A 26,976-nucleotide genomic window follows, 5' to 3' on the forward strand; every position below is an offset into this window, starting at 1 on the left:
TTGGGATAAAATTTGCAAATTAGATACCATTTTTATAAGAACCAATTTAGCCTCAAATTTGGAAACTGGTAAAATTGATTAAAAATGTTTACTTTTGGGGAATAAGTTTGGACAAAGCATTACTGTGCTTGTATATCGTGTCATATTCTTAATTATTAGTGCTTCAATTTTACATAAGCACTTATGTGGTATGCCAATTTTATACAAGGAATAGGCCAAATACCACTAAAATCTTTATAACAATATTGAAATTTTTTCTTCAGAAATTAAGAACCTAATTAGCCTAAATTTGTGTTAATAACCCTTTATGTAAGAAGCTGTTTAGGCTAACCTGAAAAACAATAGGTTCTTACTCACAGGTTTTTACTGTAATTTTACAACACTGGTTGGGGGACTTTGCCAGACTGCCTACGGTGCAGTTTACAAGTAATGAAGGAATGAGTAATGATACCCCCTATGTAAGTGTGAAATTTCCCTACTCTTTGTGATAAGAGTGTAGAAGATGCAGGAGACATGACCTATGGTTAGTCATCCTTTACCGAGAAGACTAAAAGATCTAACCATTTGCACTGTCATTTTGCAAAGGCAACATATTTACCTTAGTTAAGAGTTTTGGTCCGGTCTGGGAATCGAACCCGAGACCTCCACATGGTAGTCCAGTGCTCTACCAACTGAGCTAGCCAGTCGGCGGTAAAAAGTCAGGGACGCAAACGAAGTCGCAAAATTGCGTCTACTTGCGGCCCCGTTTGGCTACCTTATTGTTTCTTATTTTCGCGGGACTTAATTTTCGCGATTTTCAAAAAATCACGTAATTAAAGACCAGCGAAAAAAAGGTTCTCGCGAAAAATAACGACGCGAACTTTAATACCCTTCTTTACAATTCGTTACGATTAATCAACGTCACCGTCAACTTACTACGTAATTATCTTGGTTCAGTCGTCAAACTAGCTCTATTTGTTATAAAGGAACATGTCAAACTGTTTTAAGTTTCGTTTTGTTATATGGTTTTGTTCAGTGACATTGGAAACTATTTCTGTGTTAAATTAAAATCAAATGTGCCAAATTCGAGAATTACTGTTGTTAATGTAGAACAGTATTTTAACAATTTTCGCGAAATTAATTCCTTTAATCGTAATTTTTCGGCCAAATCGCGAAATTTAAGTCCCGCGAAATATGCTTGTTCAATTTTCGCGAAATTAAAAGTTCCCGCGAAAATAAGTGACCATAAGGTAGACCTATACGAGGGGTCCTATGCAGTTGGCGATGTAAGTAGTTTTAACCTGTTCTGAAAACTCTTTTCATTAATTTTTCAGTCAAACTAACTGCAAGTGGCCTAAGAACTCCAGTCTATGGCAACACCACAGATGTATCTACTCCACTGAAAAGCACTCAATTTAAAAGCACTTTACTGAAAAAGTCCAGCACGAAAACTCTCCAGTCAGAAACAGTGTCGGGAGAGACGATAATTCATGACGACTTAGATGAAGCAGTCTCCAACCTGACTGGAATGAGCATAATAACGCTGTACAACTGTATCGACTTGATTTCCAATCTAGAGGAATCCCGTGATCATTTTTTCAAGGCCGGGGCTATGCAGATCATATGGTGTCGGCTGCTTACTGCAAGTTCATCCACAATTCACCATATTGAACTCGCCATAGAAATGCTTCTTAACACATGTTGCTGTATGACTATGCTGGGGAAATATTATACTGGTATGTACAACGTAGTTTAGAGCAGTTTTCAATTGAGTATCGTAAAACCCAAACCAAAGTAATTATCTAGCCAATGACAAAAAACACAGACAATCCAGTAAACCAATCAAAACTCGAAGAAAATACATGTAGCTGGCACGAAGCGCGGGAAAACGTGCGCGAGCGCGTCATGATTGGTTTTGGTTTTACTTCTGATTGGCTGAGAAAGTGGCGCGAGGGTTTTAAACCAATCACAAAGCGTAGTAATGCAAAACCAATGCAAACGCAAATTACTTTCGACACTCAAGTGAAAACCGCTCTATTGTAGTGAATGCATTCCTAACACGCATAGGGACTGCGGAGAGGGAGGGGCTAAAGCCCCCCCCCCCCACTTTTTTTACAGAAACATGAAAAAAAAAAAATGAATTAAAAAAAACAAACGAAAAATTACTGAGAATATGTTGCTTATGGACGTCATATTATTGATTTTGTAACAGTACCGGTGGTTACTATTACCAGAATAGACCAACCTTCAACTTAGATACATAAAAAACAAGTAAATGCGGGCAATTGGTTTAAAGGTTTTCAGTTATAATAAAAAAATGTTAGGCTACTGCAGGATCATGCCCTTTATGAAAAACTGGCTATTTAAGGGTGGGTGGACTTCTCATGAAAAAGGCCTCTTTAAAGGTCAAATGCAACGAAATTTCGAAAGTTTTCTTTTGCTCAAAAACTTGTCGTTAATGGCAGCACTAATCGTTGTAAACACTTGAAATTGGTTTTTGTGCAAATTGTAGATAATTCTGGCGCTTAAAAGGAGAAAATCCGACGATTTCCGACGGCTTCACGAAAACAAAGCAGAAATGGCCGCGCGCGAAGTGGAAACGAGTAAAAGTATTTGTTACGTCAGGTGTGGCGAGCTGGTTTCACGTGTTTCTTCGTAACTCCATAATTTACTTGCTTCTTCTCCGATTCTTTAAGCGATTTTTCAAGTGTTTGTTCGATGAAATGGACGACAGCCTGGACGTAAGCTTTGAAAACATGCAAATTCAGCCATACCAATTCGAGCCACTAGTTTTAGGACATTCGAATTCAGACGAGAACTCGAGCGAATCTGACTCGGCAAGTGAGGAAGAAAATGGCGATGTCAACATTGAGAGAATTGGTCAAGTAGATTGGTGAGCCTTTGAATTATGTTACACGCTTGTTGATAATGAAGCACTGATTCAATAAATTAGTACAGCTTTTCTTGAAGTCTTTGTCTTGCATTTAGTAGGTAATATAATCTATAAAGTCTATTGCTTTTACCTGATAGCAGTTTTGTGCAAATGTTAGCGCTGATCTAGTGTATGTCGTTTTACACGCTGTATAGGTGCATTTGTGGAAACTGTGTGGCAATGCCAACCGGTCATGAGAGTGTCTGCTGTCGCGAGAATGTAAAAATTTGCGACAAAATACCGTCGGGAATGGCTTGTATTACTGAAAACGAAAACTTTTCAGCTGTGTGTACCAATCCGGATGTTATTGAAACAGCTTTCAACCAGTACCTAGAAATTGAAGGGCCTATCGATGACGAACCTCCAAATGAGTATGGGTTTTTCTCATTTAAATTACTTTGTACATGTACAATGTAATTATTATTTTTTTCCTTCTTTCTATTCTTTAGTAATATTCTCCCGGATATATTGAAATTTGTGATGGAAATGTGCACCAACATATTTGTGCCATGCAATTTTGTTTACAAAGTACCGGTATGTCACTGTTTTTGGATGGGAGGGATAGGGGTCCTGCATAAACCTGTTCTCTACTGAGAAAAGGTCAGGAGACTTTTTGCACACCTTGAGAATTATACACAACATACCCCCTTACCATCTTATTGTTTTTTAATTCCATGTTAAATAGCCTTTTTTCATGGCATGGCTATATGAGTTATAGCATATTATTTTCTCTTAGTACATACAGATATGTAGCCTATCGACAATGGACATACTGGATCCATAAGAAGTTGGGGAGGAAAATTAGAATACCTGTGCCATCCTGTGTTGTAAAAGAAATCAGGGGAAGCTTTCCTAGTGAAAGCGGAAATTACAAAGGCTTTGAATATGTCCAGTAAAAAGTTACACAAAATGATGTAGCAACATCTACATATTGTGTTTGCTTACGTTGCTATCAATCATGTTATTGTTAGGTTACATTACCTTTTATAATTATAGCTCAGGAAATTGTTAACTAAATTTAGATAACCAGTTCTGTATCACATTTGTCTAGGTTTTTTTGTTCTGGTCAGGTATTACTGGCAGGCAATTTAATGTTTACGTGTATGTTGTGGCTTAATTTTACATTTGGAGCAATCTGGCAATATCCTTTGTCATATTCATTCACACCTATTTCCATACACCAGAACAAAAGGAATGCCAATTTGTACCAAGGGTCACACTAAACCACCATGTAGTTTAAATACCACTGAAAATACAGTTCTGTAAAAGTTAACAAAGCTACCAGCTCATTATCCAAAATGCCTTAAGACTAAGCAATTTCTTAGACTAATCCTTATTAAATCTTGACTTGTGTCTTGCCACCACTACTTCCTTGAGTTCTCTCGTCTGCTGAGTTGTCAAGGGTTTGGGTGTAGCTTGCAGAGCTGGCTGAATGTCCCTTAATGCAATTCTGTATGAAGGAAGCCTCTGTCTTCTTTCCCTGACAGCATCAAATAGTCTTGTGACATAATCTGTTATAACAGTAGAAATTATTTGTGTTAATTGTCAGAGGAATAAAATAAACTACCATTTTGCACCCCTACAGTGCTTAAGTATACATATCCATTAAACAAACAGAAATGTTCTAAGCCTATCTATAGTTGTTAACTACATTCACCTTTGCATATAGTCATAGAAGATAGATTTATTTTCATCTGTTGTGTTAGCTGTAACAGTAGAAAGAGTAGAAGCAAATTGTTGTGTTTACGAGTAAAAGGTATAACTTTATACATTGTTTATTACCGTATGTACAAGCAACTTTGATTTCCTTAGCTACAGCTCCTCCCTTGCGGTACTTTGGATATGAAATAAGCCACTGGCCAGTACCCACATTCTCGCCTTTCGATACCTTCCTTTGGGGTTTGTCTGAGTTTTCATTAAAGTGGAGTGCAGCAATTTGGAGTCTGAAAATAATGTAAAGAATTTAGTGTTATGAATTCAAAGTTCATATTTATATATAATAACTCTTTTGCACTGTTTGAGCAACACATTTTTCCTTGCATAATTTATAAGAAGAGAGCTTATTTGAAATGTTGTTTCAAAGTAACATAATGCACTTCCTGTAGTGTACATAGTGTACCTTGCTTTCATCGCTTGATAAAAGAAGTGGGTGTGTTTTGGAGCAAAGTAGATGTCAACTTTGTGAAGGACTTCAACCATAGATGTTTGATGGGATGAAGAGATCTTAGCAAGATCTTTTAGGAGGAACGGTTTGCTGACAACTGCCTCCAGTTCTTTGTGTGCTTTGGTACCTAGGAAAAGGTCAAAGAAAAGGTAACTGCATGTTGTTTAGCTTGTTATGTTGATGTATTTTTTCATCATCTACAGCATCAACCATATTTCTTAACAAAGGTTCATTTCACACTTGGATACATGTTAAAAGGAAAATTATTTTTATTTAAATATTGTTTTCATATTCTACAGTAGCTGCTAAAATAATGTTAGTTGCTAAAATAGAAATAGCCCCCTTTTCCCCTCTCAAGTCTTTGCAGTGTTGAAAAACAGGAGACATACTAAAAGACCCAGGTCATTGAAAGAAAGGTAGTTTAGAAATAAAGAGGAAATTGAAATTTGGCACCTGAATAAGTGTGCATTATTCTTACTTATATAGGAAGGAGAAGGTTGTTAGTCAATTATTATACCCACATCATAGCTCCACCACTACAGCTATTTTGTCTTATGTACCTTTCTTTAACCATTCCCTATTGTCTTCTAAAGGGCCATGAGCACACTGTGGAAAGTCTGGCGAATGACCGTCATGCACATTAATGACATGGTTGGTAATGGACAACCACTTGGCTTGGACTTGTTTTCCATCTCCTCCACTGCTGGCGGCACACCAATACAAGTGGTTGGAGATACTTTGTTTCCACTTTCCCACAATTGTGCAATTTTTTTTTTTTGGCTACAGCCTCAATTTTTTTGGATATATCTGTCAATCATACAAATACAAAAAGTCATTTATTTAATCACAGGAAACAATTTCATTTTATGCTTGAGATGGTTTGATATTGATAAAAAATACATGTACCTGAATAACATACATGGTCAAAGAAAGTGAAGAATCTCTGTGCAAAATGTTTGAGTTCGTTTTCTTATAGAAACACAGTTAAGTTAATTTTGTTGTGGCATATTTCAATTAAGTGGAACTGATATGATATGTAAAAATTTCATTTCAGTTAAAAACCTGATGGCTAGAATCTCAGTTAGGAAGGAAATGTAATATTCAGGGATTAAAATTAAATTGCTGTTTTAATACGTATATATACAGGTTTGGAGGAATGTTATGCTTAACCAAGCACTGCCCATAATATAAACACAACTGCTTCATACTTGTGGAAAGATGCCAGCAGTCAAATCTGTGGTCAATTTGTTCCTCGTTTATCCTCATATATTTCTTCACCCCAGAATGTCTGTCAGTGATTAAGGTTGCAACAGTCACTTCAGCATTTTTTACCACAGCTAGTCCCCTTTTCAGCCCCTCTAACTCCATGTGGTATGGGTTCTTGACTTCATTGCTCTAAGGAAAATGAAATGTAAATGTAATTGTTAAGCTCCAAAATAGTTCACATTTAAGATGTTATTTACATTATATAGGAATAACCAGGCAAAAATACTGTTGTCGTCAGGCCTTATTTTCATTAGCAAAAACAAGTCAACCTAAGCTGTGAAATGGGCATAAATATGCTGATAGGATTTACCTGTACAAGCTCAACAGTAAGTACTTTTTTGCTGCTGAGTTCCACCAAGTGGTAGGCACCATATTTTGCACAGTGGCCAGGGGAATCACACCTTGCGTCACCTCCAACATCTAGGACTTTACCCTGGAATGATGTCAACAGGGACTGCTGTTCACCATTCCAAACACTATTTACAGCAGGGATAAGGTACAATTTTTGAAGGTAAAAGTATGCCCTTAGTGAAATATAGGACATTCCAATTTGCCTAAAAAAACTGACTACACGTGTGGGATTGCTTCCTGTAAACAATGTTCCAGCCGCACACAACATGTTTCCCCAAGGAAGCGTTCCATCACACTGTTGGCTCTTCCAAATTCGGGTGTGACCTTTGCAGCATTTTGCCTCTATGACGACCATGGTACCAATTATCTTTTGGATTTTAGGTACCGATGGCGCAAGACACGTAGAGCACTGCTGAAAAAGCTCGAACAGGGAACTTTGAAAGACTAAGAACTTTCTTCCAAATGGGGCGTTTTCTTCAACTCGGTCTGTGATGTCGTCATCCTCAGCATCGCCCTCATCTTTGATGTCCTCTTCCAAATCTTCCAAGCTCCTAAAAATGCATAGTAATAATAATAAATTAAAACATTTAATCTCCTGAGAAATTAAAGTTTATTTCCACAATAGCACGTGACGAAAGGTGAACATTGTAACTTACCACTCTTTGTCTTCTTGATCTTCATAGCAATTGTAGTCCGGGTCATCGTTTTCATCGCCGCTCTCATCTTGATCTTCACCTTCATCTTCATCAACTTCTTCCAATTTAACCTCTTTGGGTTCATCTATGTTCTCTTCAATGATGGAACACTGCACTGCACTAGAAAGCGCTGGTGACAAATGCAAAAACAAGTTGCGAGACAAGTTGAGCGCGAGATGGAAATACGGGAAACAACTCGTTCAACTGGCAACGCAACAATGTTGCGCGACAATTTGAGGGTTTTTGTATCTTGTATTTCTCCACCTTAAGGAGGCTCTGCTATAAGCGTGGTTTTTACCATGTAGATATATAGAATTGAAATCGATCGAGCTCTAAAACTAATATATGCAAGGTTCAAACTTACTTTTTTTGACGGCTGTTTGGGTCTGGATAGACCGATAATCTCGTCTTCTGGTTTGGATTGCTTGGCTTCTCTTAGACGGAGAATACTGAAATGATAAAAGTTTTAAAGCTAAGAAAAAGCAAGCTTTGTATTAGCAGCAGTTAACAAAGTGTAGGGGTTCAAATATCCTCCTCTATGAAAAAAGTACGTTATAGTTAAACAATGCTTTCAGAAGACATATCTAATATCTCTGCAAGTTGTATTTAATGAAAACAATTCTGAAAAACTGATATGTATATATATATATAAAAATATGGCAGGACACGAACCGATGGAGCTTGAGTTTTAGAGGGAACATCAGCTGTAGTGTGCGGAGTGGCTTTCTCTGGCGGTGTTTTTTCTCTGCGCTCAGGTCGTAGTCTACCGTAAATTGTAAACTGGCATCGGAAGCCTGCCCTGCTACAATCTTTTTCACATGGAACTGCTTCGACGCTTTCATCCGTCGATATATCTTCTCCACTTGTATCGGCAATGACTTCCTGTACGTCAGATGCTGTCTCGGGCTGGTTAAGCAATTCTTCTAGCATCTGATCATGAAGATGAAAAATGAGACTGTTATGGACAATACCGAAAGGTAAATTTACGTGCCGTGTTGTTGACTTAATTCTTAGGTCATTTTGTATCGTGTCAAAAAATGCGATTGATTTTAAAGGTTAGTTTGATTTCTATACTTTCAAGTAGTTTTAATCTGAGTCTTTGCTAAATGATTGAGAATATTTTTCAACGCGAACACAAATGATCAATATGATTCTTGACTATAGCTAACAACTCTCTTACCTCCAGTTTTCTGCGTTTCGCAAAGGCCGAGCGACAGTGCTCTGTATCTGTTGAGCGCTTTGCAGCGTTTCCGTTGTCTTCACTCTGCTTTCCCGGATTCTGTGTAAAGTTAAATATTGTTGGGACAGCATCGGATTTTAAACGAAGTCTTTGCGGCTTGAACTCGGCTCCCAGTTGAGCCCTCAGCGTTAGATTCTGCTCGAAGCTTTGCACAGAAAAATGTGCTGAACACAGACGAGATGCGTTTGTTGGGATGAAATCCTTTCTTTTCATCAACCTTACCCATTCCTTGCAACGTTGTTCGTCTTTCAAAGGGAATGTGAAAAAGCTAACACCAGATTTTGAATTATTACTGCAATTAAAAGCAGCACAAAACACCATACTTGTAGTTCTAAGTTTTGCATTTCCCGCCTTTCTTGTGCGGGAAGCTCGCCACATATGACGTCACAAGATCAAATTCCGACAATTTTTCCGAAGTTTCTCCGAGCCGTTCCGTTTGTGAAGCGAAGAAAAACTGCTGTTTTTAACTTCGAATATCTCGGCGGCGTTTTGACGAAATGATTTAAAACTTTGGATTATGATTATTTGCAGTATTTCCTTTCATATAAAGTTAAGAAAAACTTAAAATAAAATTGAGTCAAATTTCGTTGCATTTGACCTTTAATTACTGCTCAGTTTCGCTCTGAACAAATGGGTTAGGTTTATAGGACAATACGGTTGTTTTCAAGCAATGCTAAAGGTTATTATTTTTGTAACAATAGAAGTGAAATTGTCTCTTCTGTTCTCATTCGTTCTGGTAACATCTCATTTGCCCGTATTTCAACATGGCGAGAAAGGTTTGTGTCTTGGTGTAAGGTTTTAAGGGTCATTGAGTAGTTATATCGAACGTTTTGTGGAGCAACGTCTCTTTATCGCAACGTTTTACAAAAAAAAAACAAAAAAAAACAATAAGCGCTGAACGTTAAATTATTTATTTCGAATGCATTTTCTGGTATCTAAGAGGAATTTTCCCGGGGGAGCGTGTCGTTTCTGATCGGTCAAAATATTGAAAATAGCAATTTAAAATCACCACTCGTTTTTGCTGTTCGTTAGATCATCTTCGTTTGCGTGGCATAAAAAGACCCGCTATTTCTTCACTGTTTTGGCTGCAGTTTCTTGAATAGAACGGTCTGCCAAACTTCAAATGTTTGATGACCAATCATGCCACGTTTGATACCCAATTAGATCATGTTTCGGCGGCATGTGGTCACGCTTAGATGCAAGCGACGGTGAAAGCAAGTGCTCTCATTTCCATAATATGACATCCCCCATCTAACATTTCGTCTTATTATTTCTTGTTGTAATACCTAGAGCTTGTAGTGGAATTAGACGAGCAGACAAAGACCTCATCCCTTGTGTTGAGTGCTGATCGTCTGGAGGCTTCCAATCCGAACTGGACGTTTGAGAGCGTGCACGCCACGTTATGTGTAGGGCGTGGCATGTGTGCGGTGCCACCTTACCCTTCTGGATGGTACTATGAAGTGACCCTCAGGTCTACAGGAATACTGCAGATAGGTACAGTGGACATGTTTTGCTTGTTCTTATTACACGAATGGAAAGAACAACATTCCAAGGATCTAAATGACAAAACCATAGCTTCATTACAACCAAATATATCTCCCGAACGTTATAACGATAAGTTACAATCAAACAAGACTAACTTTGAAAACTGTTCAGCCTAACAGTATTTCAAAAACCCATATCGCAATCCGTTTTATTATATGTCTACAATAGTACGCGCGCTCTGATTGGCTGCTGAGCGGGCATTATTTTCTTGTAATGACCGGGCATTATGAAACTTTTTCTCGGCTCGACGGTTTTTTGAGTTGTGAGTAAAAGCTACTAGCGAGGGGGCAAAAAACAACAAAAAATGCCGACAAAATATAACTATCTTTTCAATAACTGAAAGAAAAATATAAGCATACCGATACTTCTTTAGTATGAGCGACAAAGAGAGCCACAGAGAGCGAGTTTTACGTACCTCCAGTGTTTTTTCCCTTGATTATACTCTTTTTAGTGCAGAATGCACTTTTGTGATGGTTTGGTGGGCAGTCGTGTGATAAACCCCTAAACCCCTCAAGCGCTAAAGCACTATGGTGTAAACTTTTAATCAGCAATTAATTAATTAATATCAATTAATTAATTATTCCTTGTGGAGGGGGTGGGGGTGGGGAGCACCTGACCGTACCCCTAGGTAAAACCTGGAGCACATCTACGTTACTTTCATATGAAGATCTCAAACGTATATATTTGTTTCAGAAAACCCTTTGCTCTCCTTGTGGTACTACTCGACGTTCTAGGGCAACGTTCTTTACGCCACACGCATGCGCAGTTTAGTCTACATTTTTTGCTGGAACTCTCATGAACATCGCTTGTATTGCGTGTTTGTGGTAGGATTCCTGCAGACTTCGTGGCGCCAAGTAAAAACGGCAAATTAATTAAATTAGATTTTGAGACTTTCACAGCGCTTTCGTAATTAGGTATGCAAAAACTTGCACCGGGATTTTCGGCGTGAACACCTGATAACCAGGAAACAAATATCCTAGCTGTACTGCGTTTTAAAAAACCTGTCGAAAAATATGTTTTTTGATTAGATTTGTTTCTTTAGTTTTTGAGAATCGTCTTTCGTGCAGTCTAATCCGTAACTTAATTAAATTAAACAAATGTCATCGATGCCGCCGTAAAACAAACCAAAAACAAAAGTTTCATGTTATCGCATTTTCAAGGAAGACAAAAGTATTTTGTTACAAACGAACAAAAGTGTCGTGTTACGTTTGCAAAGATTAGCGTAAGGAACACCTGGGAAAGAGTACAAGTAGCCTGTGAACAGTTTTTCCGAAAGTAAAATAAAGCAAATAAACACGAACATATATAAACCATCATACTTTCAATTGTTCCATATTGCATTCTGCACTTACCAAATCATCGAGATTTTTTTGAATAGTGCTTAAAGGCCTTATAATAAATAACTTATTAACCTCGTCTGTTCGGCCATTACAGGGGAATCTCAGATCTCGACCTTGATGTATTGACCTCGCTGTCGCTCGGTCAATACATCACGGCCTTGGTCTGAGATTCCCCTGTAATGACCTCACTCTCGGTTAATAAGTAGTATTTAATCTTCTTCACTTTTGGCCATCCGTACCTTCTTTTGTATTTGCTGTGTTATTGGAATGTTCCCTCGCTTTTTTGAGCATTTATTTTTGTATTTCACCGGAATTGATGGCCATTTTCTACGCCCAAATTATGGCTAAAATCCGTGACACATCTCCTTTAGAAAGTCAACATTATTAAAGGGACTGTGTCACGGATTTTAGCTAAATTTAGGCATCGCAAATGACCATCAAACTCGTTGAAATATAAAAATAACTTTTTAAAACAGTGAAGAGACATTTCAATGGCATACCAAATACAAAAGAAGGTACGGATGGCCAAAAGTGGCGAAGATTGAAACAGATTGCGATATGGGTTTTTGAAATATTGTTGGGCTGAACAGTTAATTTTGGTTGCTTGTAACTTTAAATTGTAACTCCCGGGATACACATTTGGTTGCAATGAAGCTATGGTTTTGTCATTTAGATACATAGAAGTAATTTCTTTGCAAACATTACGTTTCGTAGCAAGTATTTGGCAAAACTTAATAAAATAAACTTAACTCAGCCGTGACACAGTCCCTTTAACTTATTTGTTCTTGTATCCTAGGCTGGCAAACTGAAGAATGCCGGTATGGCCCTGAGCGGGGAGTAGGAGTAGGCGATGACACGAACTCTTGTGCGTTCGATGGTGCAAGGTGCAAAGTGTGGAGTGGACCCCCAAGTGAACAACTCAACAATGACTACGGTCAAGAGTGGAGTCACGGCGATGTTCTCAGCTGTTTGTTCTCTTGGAATGGAGAAGTGTCCTTCTGGTTGAACGGGGTAGATATGGGTGTGGCATTTAGGGGGTTAAACCCTGGGGTAAATTGGTACCCTGCGGCATCTATTGCCATGGATCAACACTGCAGCTTCAACTTTGGTGGCAAGCCGTTCAGGTGTGTTTTTAAAGGGACTATGTTACGGATTTTAACAGATTTTTGAGCAGTCAAAATTTATATATGTGTTGAAATTACCGGTATAACCAGTTTCGTTTCCTGTAAAACAGGTATGACATGCCTGATGGCTACATAGCCACGTGTCACGTGGTGTCCAATTTGGTCAAGAAAGTTCCGCTGCGCCTGTCGTCCTGTTGGACACCGGTCAGCGGTAGTTTTGATAGCATCGTGGAAGAGGATGAAGAAGTGAATGATGAGGAGGAGTTGGACACTTCAGAAACGACAAAGACTGACAAGACTGGTATGGTGTTAAGAGAAAAGAGTATGGTGTTAAGAGTAAAATTTCAATAATAAAGCTGCCCTCCCGCCCAAAACTAAGCCTTCCAAATCTCAGACGAAAAAATCCTTCCGAATATAAGCCTAGAGGCTCATATTTAGTTATAGTCCAAACAGAAAGACGTAGCTTTTCTGATTATAATCCGCTATTGAAGGGCTCGTTTTTTTCTACGTTGTTATAGAATGCTCGGATGCGACTGTATGACTTGTTTTAGGTGTCGTCAAGAGAGAATAAAGGGTAAGAGAGTGAATTCCCCCGATAGGCCTTATTCCAAAGGTAATCCCTCCTAAGTGTTTTTTAGACATGGTACCCAGTACTTCCGCGTATATAAACGCGTGTTGCGTAGATGTTCTCGCTTGTTTCCGTGGAGAATGCAAAGGCCTAAACATGGTGGTCGGCAGAGTGCGACAATTTTGGTCGTCCCCCTGAAAACGCGCAAGAACATCCACGCAACGCGTGTTTAACATCCGCGAAAGTACTGGGTCTTCCTCCTGGTCCTGACTCTCCTCTGGGAGAATTGGGCCATAAGAAAGTACTGGGTACCATGTCTAAAAATAACATTAGAGGGATTACCTTGGAATAAGGCCTGTATCAGTATGGGGGTTCACTTTTTTACCCTTTATCTTCTTTTGGTGTCGTATCGTTATGTTTAGAGAGTCTTACTATGCGTATGCACCAAAAAGTATCCCGGCCAATAGAAGCCCAAACATTGTCGAAACTCAAATTTCCATCCGAAAACAAGATCCTCCTTTAATTTCGTCTTTCATTTTCTTCCTTTTTATCAGCTCAAAGCGTTGATAAGGAAGTGTCTGACGCTGCTGTGACGGAGGAGAAGCCCTCTGGGCTTTCTCCAGAACCCAGTATACTTGATGAACAAGTGCTTGACTACCCAGGAGATTCTTCTGTAGCTGATTCATCTCTCGCCTTATCTCCTGAGCCTGTCAATCACTCCTTAACCTTTGTGACTCCGTCGTCCAGTATCTTCACAACACCTCCGAGCTCCTCGTCAAAACCAACCGCGCATGACGTATTCTTCCCTGGGACCGAGTCCGAGCCTACGCCGTTTCGAGTAGCGTCGACTAGTGACAGCGCAGCATGCGAGGAAAAGCCCTCACGTGAAGAAAAGCTGGTGACTAGCACGCCTTATTTGGGGCTGGGTTCCTTGAGGGACTCTATTGGTAAGCGCTTTCGTGCAGGATCGCGTCTGCGAACAGTAAAACCGGCGGTAACACGTGGAGAATCCTTTATACATGATGAGATAGGTATGGATTTATTTGGAGTAGCAGGTCTTTCTGGTTTGCATGTAACGTTATCAAATAGATCTTTGCACTGTAAAATCCACTTTGGAAATGGGTTTAAACTTTTGGTGAAATACCAATAGCAGATCTAAGTGAAGAGTGAAGAGACCAGGGCTCCATCCTCTTTTGTTGAAGCCCCCCCCCCCCCCGCCCCTCTACTGGAGCAAGAAATGACCCACCTTCACCCTGCCCTTTCTCCCTTTTTGAGCAAGAAACGATCGATGTTTGGTCGATTCATGCCTTCCCCTTTTTTTCCACAATCTAGCGATCCGCCAGTGAACACAGGGTTAAGCCCCACCCCCTTTTGTTCAAACGTGTACCCCCCCCCCCCTCCCTCCCTCTTACAAGTGTTTGACCACCATATCAAAAGACCATGGAGGCTGCATTCTTAATATTGTTATGTTCTCAAAATAATTCCCGTACTACGCTACAAAGCTTTACTTTGCCCCAAAAGTATAAAACAGTAATTTTAAATGCACGGGCAGCACGGCAAGTACGACGACACTTTGTATTGGACAATTTAATTGGATTTGGCCGATATTTCGACTAGGGTTTTCCACAAGTTGCTCGGCAACTTTTTGGCACCTTTTCATGTTTTGAGCAACTTTTTCCCCTTCGAGCAACTTTTTTCCTCTCGAGCAACTTGTTGCATTTTGAGCAATTTCCAGACCGAAGATTTCCGAAGATTGTCCGCGTGTTGTCCAAAGGCCATACGAACGTTTCCGAAGATTTACGAAGTCTGACGAAGATTTTCGAGAAACGTCTAAAGACGTTTCAACTTTCGGCTCATTCTGCATTAAAACATTACAAAAACTCCTCAGCAAACATGACGTCATCATTTTATAAATTTTCCCCTTGATATGTTATTTAGATACTTCTTTTGCTGTAAAATTGCATAAAACTGCTTAGAAATCTTTTTTGTGTTTAGAAATCTAACTTCAAAGGGAAATTAGCGTATATTTAAAGAAATTATCTTGATTAGAAGCAGCGTTTTGGATTTTTTGGAGCAACTTTCGAGCAACTTTTATTATCAGAAGCAACTTTTTCGGATTTTTGGAGCAACTTTTGGGCAACTTTTTGAGAAATTACGGGCAACTTTTTGGGAAATCTCGTGCAACTTGTGGAAAGCCCTAATTTCGACTAGTCAACTAGTTTTCTACAGGGCCAGAGCTGGAGTGAGATAAAACTTAACGGCTCCTTAAGTTTAAATTTAAGTATACAAGTGGATAATACGTAACATGCTAGCCATCTAAGGAAAAGGCAAGTATGTTTAACTTGAAGGTTTTCTGCTATTGTTCATACAAGTAAACAATTTTGTGATATTCATAAAACCATCAATAAAATATATGTTGTGTCTATTGTGTTGTTTCAGAGCCCATCGCACCATGCCTTTACTTCGAAGCTGACCTCAAATACGCGCCAAGTCGCGTCAAGCAGGTGGGCTTTATAAATGTGGAAACAAGAGAGAAAATCTATTGTGACATACATGACGGTCATCTCCAGCTTCCCAAGTCGTCCAGTACTTCCTCGTACGAGCATGAAAACTTCAGGGTCCCGGATGTCGTCGGCTGTGCTGTCATCGCGTCGGGAGAGATCATGTTCACCTTAGATGGAGTACCTACTGGGCAGTTTTATGAATTCCCTTCAAGTAAACCGTCATCTATGGTCATTGAAAACCTCTTTCCGTACATATCTTGCACGCGTATTCGGTGTAATTACGGTCAGCGGTCGTTCCTGTTTGAGGATGCCAACAGCAAAGAGTCACTCTTTATGAGTGGAGCTTTGTTGCAGGGATTAGTTACAGATAACTCACGGTTGTAGCGTGAGATTTCAACCACAGACTTTTGGCTGAATGGTCACACACCAGCGTTTTATCCACAGACTAAAAGTTAGAACCACCTTGTACAGCATAATAAACAGTACCACATGGAAGTACTGCTCAATAGCTTTTCATTTGAATGGTCAAACACTAGGGTTCTATCCACAGATTTGAAAGTTACAACCACCTTGTACAGGGTAATAAACAGTACCACATGAAAGTACTGCTCAATAGATTTTCATAACAAACAGTATGCATAACAAACAGTACCACATGAAAGTACTTCTCAACAGCTTTCATGTAAATGGTCACACACTAGGGTTTCATATAAAGAATTTGAAGTTAGAACCACTCTGTACAGCATAATGAACAGTACCACATAAAAGTACTGCTCAATAGCTTTCATTGGAATGGCTGCACATTCGTCAACACAGCACACACCAATCCTGACGTAGCAAACAAGCTGTTTGCAATGACCAAAAAAAAAAAAACAGCGCTGTTCAGTGCTTTTCCTCTCAGAGGAAGAAAGTTGTTGCGAGCAATGTTGCAAAAGTAGAAATATCAAACTGTTCTTCTGCGACATTGCGCGTATGAATTTCGGGGTGCCGGGATACAAGATGCACGTGTTTCACCGTTTACAAGGTAGTTTAAGTGTAATAAAATATTGTAAATAAGTGATGCATTATTAAGTTATTTGCGTTATGTCAACTTGCTGTAAAAGAGCAATGGTCATCAGTAATTAACTAATTTAGGGCATGGCCCAACTCTTTACAAGCGTTTCTATACCAGAGGTCCCAGAGTGTGCTATTTTAATATGCACCGTGTGAAGTTCATTAATAAAAGTTAAAACCTGTTTTTCTACGGCATAATATACAAAAATAAATAAAACAACTGTTCGATAACTTTCATCTGAATGGTCACACACTAGGGTTTCACCGACGGACTTGAAAAATTGAACCATCTTGCACTGCATAATAAATTGAATGGTCACACACTAGAGACCACTAGAGTTCTTCCACAGACTTGAGAGTTAAAACTTTGTACAGCATAATAAACAGTACCACATGAAAGTACTGCTCAATAGCTTTCATTTGAATGGTCACAGACTAGGATTTCATCCACAGGCTTAAAAGTTAGAACCACCTTGCACAGCATAATAAACAGTGTCAACAATTTGAATTTCATCCACAAATGCAAAGCGACTGTACTGTGATAGTGACATATTTGTCTATTATATTATGGCGAACCGTTCCAATAAGATCAAAGATTTGGATTTCAGAGTTGTGGAGGGGGAAGCGGGAGAAAGATGACGGGAAGCGGGATTCGTAAGGTGGCGGGAACCGGGAGAAAACTAGTAAATTTCTGCAACATTTTGTTATATTGCGCAAAAAACTTATGGGAGAAAGAGAAGAGAACCACTTCGGAAGGGGCGGGAAGCGGGAGAAAATGGTTCGGTAGCTAGGCAGGCAGGTCCTCCTCCACAGTTGTATCATACCTTTAATGCAAACACTTACTGTAACTCGAAATTAAAATATTACAGAAAAAATGTTATTGAATTTTGAAAAGTCCGAAAAAATATTTCTCAAACTCATTAATAATTCATCAAGTTAAAACAAAGAAAATCATAGCCGTGACGGTGGTTTGGATACCCGATCTTAATTTATAGCATAGATTTTTACTATTTTATTTCTCCGTCTATTACTCCGTAGTTTTTGTTTCGATTGAGAAGATATATCAAACACTCGAGACTGTTTCATCGGCTATCCAAACACCTCGAATTTCGTCAAAAATACTCCGCTGCGCGTCGTATTTTCAACTCTCTTCTCGGTGTTTGGATATCCCGATGAAACACTGCCTCTCGTGTTTGATATATTACAAGAAAAACCCTTGTATTCCAAAAATATTCTCGCCATCTTGGACTCATCACTATGGGCCCTGGGTACTAGGTTGTTTTTCCCGCCATATTTTTTCAAAGCCTTGGTAGCCTGGTCATCTTCAAATTCAACATGGCCGTCAACAACAACTTGTGAGTATTTGCCCAAAAAGAATCGGTTTGTGAGGTTTACGTTGTCATAAACGCATAATGGATAAGTTTGTCGTTCGAACCAAACGCTCTCCCAGACCTGAACGTCAAACTACGGTGACAAAGGATAACAAGAAACAGGCAACGATCGAAAGTCTGGCGGTAAGTTTAATAAGGTTGGAGTTCGCAACAAATAAACTTATAATGCTGAATAAGGGTAAATTTACTTTGCCTGTTTTGTACTGATCAGGAGCTACTTCAGAATACCCGGCCACTTCATGTACACGTGTCGGGACCTTTTATAGAACGAGGCATGACACAATAGATTCTATTCTAATTCAATGACATGTAACTTAAATAAGTGGCCGGGTATTCTGAAGTTTACTAACTGCATCAAAATGTCTGAAATGTCGAAACAATTCCTTCGAATTGCTCAGATTTGACGTTTTGAGCCACAAGAATAGAAACGGGTATGCTAAAGGTAAAATTGGATTTGCGTGGAGCAAAATTAATGTGGAACTACACTGTATCTTCCCCACTTCAGGTTTATACTCTCTTCAGTCTTAACGTTAACTCTCAGACCACTAATTAACACTTGGAACTATGTCCCCTAGCTTCTTTCAATTTAATGGTGTATTTGGCTTCTAGGATCCTGTTTACTTTGGATAGTCCACTCCAGTTTGTCGGTTGATTATCATCCAATTATCGGTAGACTATCAACCAAGTGTTGATCATTGGCCGAATGCCAACCAACTATAAGCTGACTCTTGACTGACATATTGGTCAACCATTGGCCGAATGCTGGTTGATATATCGACCGACATATATCAGATGAGACTACCCACTAGTGTATTAAATATGATCAGGGTTCTTAAGGCTGGTTTTCGCCAGCCCATGAGCAAAAGCATAACAACATAAGATAAACGCTAGTATACCTGCCAACTTTTTCTAAGTCAAAGGCGTAAGATAACCTTCTCCACGCATAATGCGTGAGAGTTGGCAGGTCTACGCTAGTGAGGACAGCACCAACATAAGCAGTGCACAAGCATAAGAAAAACGCACACTTGTTTTTCTAATGTTCTCACTAGAAATCATTGCAACACAAGCAAAACATGGCATAAGCATAAGTACTTGCCCAAAGACAATATCTGAACTGATATTAGTTTCTTAACAGCCAGCGTGGTCAGGTTATTAATTTTATTTTTTGACCTGCATTGGTAGTCCAGCTGTGATTTAAAGGAGTAGTGTCATGATGTTTTAAGTGATTTTCTGATTACTTCCAAATTGAAAATAATAGATGTAGTTGTGTAATGTAGAAAAACAACAAACCAGTAATATAAACGTGAAATTAACCAAGGATGGTTTCAACTGATGCAGATTAAGACAGATTGCAAAATTATGACAAACTTAAAAAAAACCTGCCAGTTTTTTTCTGGCACCTAAAACTGACCAACTTTATTATTAACCTGCCCCTGTTTTGTCAGTTATCTGCTTTACATGTTCTTTTTTCTTTTAGAGTGTGGTTGTAGTGGAAGAAATACAACATCTCAAGTGTCAAATGGAGAGTGGTGTCTCCTCTTCCGAGACAATATTGTCAGCACTAAAAGTGTTAGGCTCAAAGAACGTTTCAAAAGATGTTTTACTGTCTACAAAAATTGGTCACACAGTTAATCGACTTCGACGACAGGGAAGCAGTGACGAGATAAGAGAGCAAGCAAAGCTTGTGTTCAGAAGATGGAGAGGGTTTATCAGAGACCTTGAAAAAGAAAAACCTCTTATAGAAGTTCACTGTGATAAGAAAACTGAAGTTATTAGAGGAAAAGCAAGACAGTTATTAGCTGATGCTCTTCAAGTGGCGGTATGATTTTTCTGTTCAAATTTACATACATGACTTGCAAGACTGATCGAGAGGGCGACTTGGAGCAAGTCTACAGTATGCATGTGTGGATCAGATACCAAAGCTGTATATGTGCCCAGGATTAAACTTAATTTCTTTGTTTCAGTTTTATGTATTTAATAGAAATGTCAGAAATCACTATCTATGATTTCTGATATAATTCCTCTGGACCAACAAAACTGTACTGTAAACACCCTTTTCAAGTCACTTAACAATTTAAAAAGAAAATCGTCTTCCCTGCTAGTAGAGACCACTTTTCCTTTGTATTCACTGAGCTCATGGAACAGGGGGAAAGGGACCTAGAGCTGCCATCCATGGTCTTGGATTGCTCTTTTCAAATGCATACACCTTGTGTTGTTTGCTTACCATAACTTGAGCCCATTCGGCATTGTGTATTGCGCATTTTTAACATTGATTCTGCTGTTATTTTATTTTATTGAGTCCTTACAGAGCAAACATGGCATCCCCATCCTCAAACATCACATGATGGTTCGGTCGCTTAGTAAACATGGCGCATGCTCAATATAGCTATTTCAACCAAGGGCAGAAGTCTCTTTCCCCCATTCAATCAGCCCAGGGAATACAAAAAAGAGGCCTCTGCTAGCAGGGACAAATCATCTGACTGCAACTTGACTTGGTCAATGATGGACTTTTTACTTTATTTGCAGACCACCGAGAATTTACCAGAGCTTATTGAGAGAACTGTTTTTCACACTTTTGGCCGACTTATATGTAACACCTACAAACGAAAGATGCGCTCACTGGTCTTCACTTTGAAACACAGGGAAACCATCAGGGACAAAGTTTTACGTGGTGAAATAACCATAAAGAAGCTTGTTACATCGACAATGGACCAGCTTATTACATAGTTTTGGCAAACGTATATTCAAATATTTATAATTAAACAATAATTAATTTAATGAGCAACAAATTTTTATACATGTGGAATTTTATTTTTATTTTTTTATTCTTATACATGTTTGATGATATTTTGTTTGAAAAAATCAAAAAAATATTAGCCCAGTAAATTTTTATGTCAATTATAAATATCTGTCTCAATCTTTTGCAATCCAGTATTGTAGCAGCTTTTGTAAGCTTGTAATGCTATGGTCCTCTAGTGTAGCAGATGCTATTGTTTTGGGGGCAAGGGGCATTGTTCCTGTTGTTTGTTCTCAGAGGGTAGCTGGCCATTTATGTGAGACCTTGCGATAGCTGCCACCTGATCGTCAGGTAGCAGAAAATAAGCTAAAACTATTTGTTATAGAAAGCCTGGGCCACCTGTGCTGAAACTGACAGTACTTATTTTGGTTTCTTTTCAATCTTCACACCTTATTCAAGTAAACACACAGTACAGTCCAATGCTGTACAATGCCTCACACTGAAGTCACAATCCCAACTAACTGAACTTTTCACTTGAAGGGATGTCAAATGGTAAATGCGAGACTTAGCGAGATCGCAAGACTGATACCTTTTCTCCGAGCAGAGGCCTTTGTAGCCTTGCAAAAGAAATCAAGACTCCAAGGCATCAAATAAAACTTCAAATTTGGCTAAAAATTTGTGAGACAGATCGCATTTTTTGAAGGACCATTCACCACCCCTACTGGACTTTGATACACATTCAAGGTGGGGATTTCAGGGGGCCAGGCAGTTCCAAGTGAAATGCATGGAGTCTGACCAATGATGACAATAAAAACACTGTACAGTAATTGCACGTCAACAGGTTATGATTGTATTCCTCTAACAAGCTGTTTCACCATTGTCTCTATTTGACTGTTATTCATGTATTCAGAGTTCGAAATTGCATTAGCAATGGCTATTGTATGGGGCGTTAATGTTGAATTAATCCACACTCGTCCGTTCATCCCCACTGTGCACTCAAAAGGGAAGTACTTTCCAAGACATTTTAAAAGAACAAACTCTTTGCTGAGAAGTCTGCAACAGAGGATAGAAGGAAATCAGTTACATTTTGTAATACAGTCAACTGTCCCTTAACGAACACCTGGTGTTGGTCCTCACGCCGTTTTTCAATCATTTTCCTGTAACTAAACTCCCTACAAGACAGACACCTCTCTAAAATGGACAGTCGGACACGGTCCTGATGGTGTCCATTTTAGAGAGAGTTGACTGTAAAATATACTGGTAATGCAATGTCAGGAAATCCCTGTTATACAGCATAAGCTGGCAGTGATCAATGGGCCTTTCTATTCCTGTAACTGAAAAGGCTCACGTGCTGAACAGTAGAATCCCGATTTCTCAAACCTCCAGGGAAAATGAAAATTGCTTCGAGAAATCAAAAGTTCCGAGAATCTGACAGTTTGAGTTACTGGTAAATGAAGAAAAGGTTTCAAATTGATTACTCCACAATTAATTACATAAAAATTTTAAAATTATCAACAGAATTCCAGAATCCTCAAAAAGGTCACTCACTTTCGTGATAGCCCAAGAGAACAGTTGATCATAAATCCACCAGATAACTGTCCCAGACCTGTGCTTTTCCCACTGCCATCTGTACAATCTAGCTCAGGTTCCATATCTTTGTTTGCAACACACAGTCTGGCATAAACAATATCGCCAATCTAAAAAAATAAACAATAGTGAAATTCTAGCCTGCGAATACCGTGACAGCCACCTCTCATTCATGTCCCCCAACGAAGAGCGAAACGCGATGTATTCGCAGGCTAGTGAAATTTCATCAATTAATGTACTTACATGTACACTAAGAAAACATACTGGTACATCTTTCTTCATCTTTCCCGGGTATAATATGAAACCAATTTAATAACCAGCTCCCAGTTGGCTTGTTAGCTCAGTTGGTTGAGCGCTACAACAGTATCGCAGAGGTCAGGGTTCAAGTCCCAGCAAGCCTGATTTTTTCAGGCTTTCTTTTCACAACTGCTTAGGTTTTGTTCACAACTGCAAAGATCTTCTCTTCATATACTCTTCATCCGCAGTTCAATTATATGAATTCATATATTCATTATTTCATACCAGTCCATACTTTGTCATAACCTCAACTCATTCCCATGCATTCTAAATAAAACAAGAAACTGCAAGCAGTTTATAACTGTGCGGTTAGTGTTTGACCACCTCTTTCAGTTCTTTGCCTAGAAAGGCAAAGCGCCGCACAGTAAAAAATCTTTTAGAAAAGCAGTCACTTGAGAAACACACAAGTCGTGTTTGCATCGGTCACGGAGTGTGCGTGACATAAATTTCCTTCAGCACGCCTGGCCGGATAAATGCCTGCTTACGCATGCAAATATTTATTTTTGTCCGAATGTTCAGTAAAATAAACCCAAACCAGTTCATGAATGGCATTAAAAGAAGTCCATTTCACGCCAAAATAAAGACTAGTCTTTCCGACAACCTTTCTCGAATTAGCTGTAAATAGAGCATGACTGCGAAGGTAATTCCCCTGGCGCGATGACGTGTATTCCATGCCTTGACACATTCTTGCTGAGCTTGCAATATACGTTTCGATTCCCAGAATAAACTCAAAACAAAAATTGGAATATCCAGAAAACAAGTCGTTGTTTTGCAATATTCAACACATTCCGGGTAAATTGTACGACTTGTACTCGCTCCGAGCCAAACGCCTAAATAACACAAAAATAACTATTTCACACAGAAAGTAGAGTGTTCGTAAATATTTTTAAAATAGGTGAATGATTATTTATAGCTACAGGCGAGTAATCGCGTGGCATGGGTCTGACATATTGGTAGTTTTTAAACAGCTTGGACATGTCCAAGCGGTCATCAAAACTTGCGTGACCGTGACAAAGGAGCCGGCTGGGCCGCGTGGGTCTGGAACGATTTACCGACAAAAAAATGCCAGCCAGATTATGAACCGGCTTCGCATGGTTAACTAGCTCATAAAAGTCATGTAACAGGTATGGCGAGAAAGTTCTAAGGAAAATGATGACCATGTTTTTAGCAAAAAGTTGCTTGAAGTGTAGGAGGGCCCCAGCCCCCTCCCCACTCCTTCATTTTCTCTCTGTTGAAAATTATAAGGTCCAAAATGTATTTTTCCCCTCCTCCTTATTTAATCTAAGGACCCCCTTAGCTCTGATCCCTTCCCCTTGTAAGGAGTACATCCATGGCAGTCTGATCTGTGTTTACATTTGCTATAAGGAAAGGTGTACATGTAGCAGGAACTGAAAAATTAGTACTTGGTGGAGTAAAAATACATGTCAGTGTATTTTTCTTTTGTTATTTGCAAGTTGCTTTTTCTCAACACAAGCGTCCCAAGAGTTGCATCCAGAAAATTGAACCATTATAAAACCTGACTATGTACGTTCATCTTTGACCTTGGCTATAAATAATCTGAAAGATAATAACTCTTGTCACAAGGTCTGATAATTTCCTAGCCAAGCTTTTGACTGCATTGCCTGCATTGCACATGGAGCTCACTTTAATCCCTGATTAAGGCTGTGCGATGCAGTCGAAAGCTTCGCTAGGAAATTATCAGACCTTTTGACAAGAATCATTATCTGATTATTAAACCTGTTGTTATCCAAGAATCTAGCAATCTCAATGCACTGTACCTGAATATTAGGTTTGTTCTTTTTAGTGGCTCTTTCAAATGACAGACTTGGTAGTGACGCAGGCATGGCCCCTCCAATATCTACCTTATAGCTATCAGAGCCTCTGTTAGTAACAATCCCGATGACTCTCTCTTCCTTTACTGGGACATACTAAAAATAAGGTGAAAGGCACTGATGGACATTTATTTACTTGAGGTTGTATTTTATGTTGGTTAAGCTGCAGATCTTTGGCATGGATTTTTAAAGTGCACAGCATACTTAAACAAATATTTCACACTTCAGACATGGTTTAGCATTTGGTACCAAAACCAAATTAAAACAAAAGAAAAAGAAACTAGACAACCAAAACAAAAAAGTTTTTGATATTTGCTGTTAAATGCTGAACCACAGTTATCAGGACCCGGATTTTTCCAGTCTTTTTGATTATTCATATACACTTCTCTATTCGGATAGCACAAAATCTATAAGCTTACTAATTCCCATTAGTTTGTTTGTTCCAAATCTAACGACCCAGTAATTAGTTGCTTATTTCCCCTCGATTCAAGAAATCTTGATAAGCTACTTCTATAATCAATTCATTTTAACTTACAAACCGTATTAAAAACCTCATATGCAAAGCTATATCCGTGGCAATTAACAAACACGAGCGACAAGAATACACTGATCCACAACTAACCCTTCTTTGATTGCAGTCGATCAGATAAGTTGCCGGATGTCGATGTCTCAATACACCAGCTTTGTACGCTAAAATGACTCCATTTTCTTCCCTTAATCCAGGACCGAACTTAATTTTGCTTTTCCCTTCAAGATTTGCTTCCAAATCTGCCACATTACCGATGACATCGCCAGGCATTACAACGCCGTTTACAAGAGCTCGAACCCTCTTTTCCGCCATGTTTGTTTGAACATCCGCTGACTGCCCACCGGCGGCTCGTAAGGCTGCGCCATTAGTCTCCAGGATCCTCACGGACACGATTCTCGCGACTTCACAAGAAGTCACTTAGGGTGTCCCTTCAATATTTTTAGCCGTCGCGAAACACAATCTCGTTTAAGGACGGTGCCTACTAATAACAAGGTATTTTTGTCCGGCCGATGACTATGCAAGAAATGTAGATGTTACCATGGGCTATTAAAATCCAAAAAGAAAATTGGGGGTAGCCAAGCAAATTTTCGAGATAATTTGGTTTGAAAACTGGAAAAAAGTGCTGACGTGGCATTTAAAAAAAAGTAAAACTAAATAACATTTCCTTGCAAATTCCATGTGAAATTGTTTGAACATGAACAAAATCAACATAAAATATAAAAATCTTTAAAATAACTAACAAACAATGTCTTCGGAACTGCGTGATCCACGTTTTTATTAACAAAATAATTGCGTTTGAGCTATTTTTGACTCTAACAGCTCTCACTTGCACGGCCACAAAATCGGCCTAACATTTTTTTCACTCAATGACAAATAAAACATGTGCTCTTTAGGCTTGCCACTTCCATTTTATAAAATAAAAAGTAGGGGTCACCACGCGTTTTTAAAAGTTATACGAGTTGTTTTCAAGCTCTGTGAAATCGCTTTTGGGGTCTGTTACATTTTTCCTATCCCCTCCCTAGCGAGTTAAAAATTTGCATCTCGCGCGTGCACTACGCCATATGTAGTTAGCAGTTTACGTTTTAGCGCTTAGCGATTTATTTTTATCTGTTAATGTGAGCCATTTTCAGTGTTAGAGGTCAATGGTTACTGATATGTTGCTCTTCTGCTGTTTCCGCTGTTCCTGCCTTAGTATATAACCATAAACTGGATTTCGTCGCAGAGAAATCTTTCTTGCTTTTTAGTCGCGCGCTTGGTCGCGTAGTTGAATTCGTCATTTTAAGCGAGCAAATTCATCAAAAGCGCGCGCGCTCGGTGTGATCGATGCATTGCGTGATGCGCAGAACAAGTGCGCAGTAACAATAGGAGGCACCGTCCTTAATAGGGTTTGCACGTAAAAAAGACACCGACAAGTCATGTAAAGTGGTCTGTTTTAATTAAGGTGGGTTTGTACCTGAATTTGAGTGAAATTTTAAAGAAGGGATAGAAGAAAGAATATTATTTTTGGAACACCACCAGACAGTTGACCCTCTGTAAGAAAGAGCACTCCAGGTTGCCTGGAAACTGTTTTAGTTGTTTTGCTGTCCATCTACTAACTTTTAACTTCCAATTCTAATTTCAAAAATGTATCAAATCTTCACTATTTCTTATTTCTCTCAAATTTTACAAATCCTTTGAGAACTGAAAAACTATCTCCTCCCAATCATTTCCCACAAAATAAGATTTTTGTGATGGGTTTCTGCATTGCTTGAAACGCAAACGAGAACAAGAAAACATGTTAAACGTTTAGTCCCGCCTTAAGGGGTCAAAAAATAAACTTGAGCCATGCCCAGATTGGTCTCC

The 26,976-nt window shown here is 39.0% G+C and overlaps 5 protein-coding genes across 5 annotated transcripts in view; 3 read left to right on the plus strand and 2 right to left on the minus strand.

Moving 5' to 3' along the window:
• LOC144638597 (uncharacterized) overlaps positions 1-17,089 on the plus strand; it is a 30,817-nt gene extending 13,728 nt beyond the window's left edge. The window contains exons 10-15 of the mRNA XM_078497786.1: positions 1,314-1,715; positions 9,918-10,121; positions 12,309-12,636; positions 12,747-12,937; positions 13,759-14,235; positions 15,644-17,089. Of these exons, the coding sequence (XP_078353912.1) occupies positions 1,314-1,715; positions 9,918-10,121; positions 12,309-12,636; positions 12,747-12,937; positions 13,759-14,235; positions 15,644-16,092 (2,051 nt within the window). The 3' untranslated portion in view covers positions 16,093-17,089. The remainder of the gene's footprint in view (positions 1-1,313; positions 1,716-9,917; positions 10,122-12,308; positions 12,637-12,746; positions 12,938-13,758; positions 14,236-15,643) is intronic.
• On the plus strand, positions 2,644-4,454 carry LOC144638674 (uncharacterized). Its single transcript, XM_078497898.1, has 3 exons — positions 2,644-2,872; positions 3,067-3,282; positions 3,648-4,454. The coding sequence occupies exons 1-3, from the start codon at positions 2,703-2,705 to the stop codon at positions 3,805-3,807; spliced, it is 546 nt and encodes a 181-aa protein (XP_078354024.1). The 5' UTR covers positions 2,644-2,702; the 3' UTR covers positions 3,808-4,454.
• LOC144639010 (uncharacterized) lies at positions 4,238-8,948 on the minus strand. Its single transcript, XM_078498276.1, has 10 exons — positions 8,568-8,948; positions 8,060-8,317; positions 7,752-7,836; positions 7,349-7,517; positions 6,652-7,243; positions 6,220-6,470; positions 5,636-5,778; positions 5,031-5,202; positions 4,694-4,854; positions 4,238-4,422 (listed from the first exon to the last, which is right to left on the minus strand). The coding sequence occupies exons 1-10, from the start codon at positions 8,946-8,948 to the stop codon at positions 4,238-4,240; spliced, it is 2,397 nt and encodes a 798-aa protein (XP_078354402.1).
• A 921-nt stretch (positions 17,090-18,010) lies between the features above and the next one.
• LOC144638665 (transcription elongation factor A N-terminal and central domain-containing protein 2-like) lies at positions 18,011-21,421 on the plus strand. Its single transcript, XM_078497885.1, has 3 exons — positions 18,011-18,275; positions 19,630-19,971; positions 20,679-21,421. Exons 1-3 carry the CDS (start codon positions 18,174-18,176, stop codon positions 20,877-20,879), a joined length of 645 nt encoding a protein of 214 aa, XP_078354011.1. The 5' UTR covers positions 18,011-18,173; the 3' UTR covers positions 20,880-21,421.
• Positions 21,422-21,457: 36 nt separating this feature from the next.
• Positions 21,458-26,969, minus strand: LOC144638661 (putative exosome complex component rrp40). The gene is made up of 5 exons (XM_078497879.1): positions 26,507-26,969; positions 25,228-25,594; positions 24,552-24,701; positions 22,438-22,586; positions 21,458-21,942 (listed from the first exon to the last, which is right to left on the minus strand). The coding sequence occupies exons 2-5, from the start codon at positions 25,444-25,446 to the stop codon at positions 21,732-21,734; spliced, it is 729 nt and encodes a 242-aa protein (XP_078354005.1). The 5' UTR covers positions 25,447-25,594; positions 26,507-26,969; the 3' UTR covers positions 21,458-21,731.
• Between the last annotated feature and the right edge of the window lie 7 nt (positions 26,970-26,976).

Source organism: Oculina patagonica, chromosome 14 (genome assembly GCF_052425735.1).
Source record: "Oculina patagonica isolate OP01 chromosome 14, crgOcupat, whole genome shotgun sequence".
In the NCBI taxonomy this organism is placed as follows: domain Eukaryota; kingdom Metazoa; phylum Cnidaria; class Anthozoa; order Scleractinia; family Oculinidae; genus Oculina; species Oculina patagonica.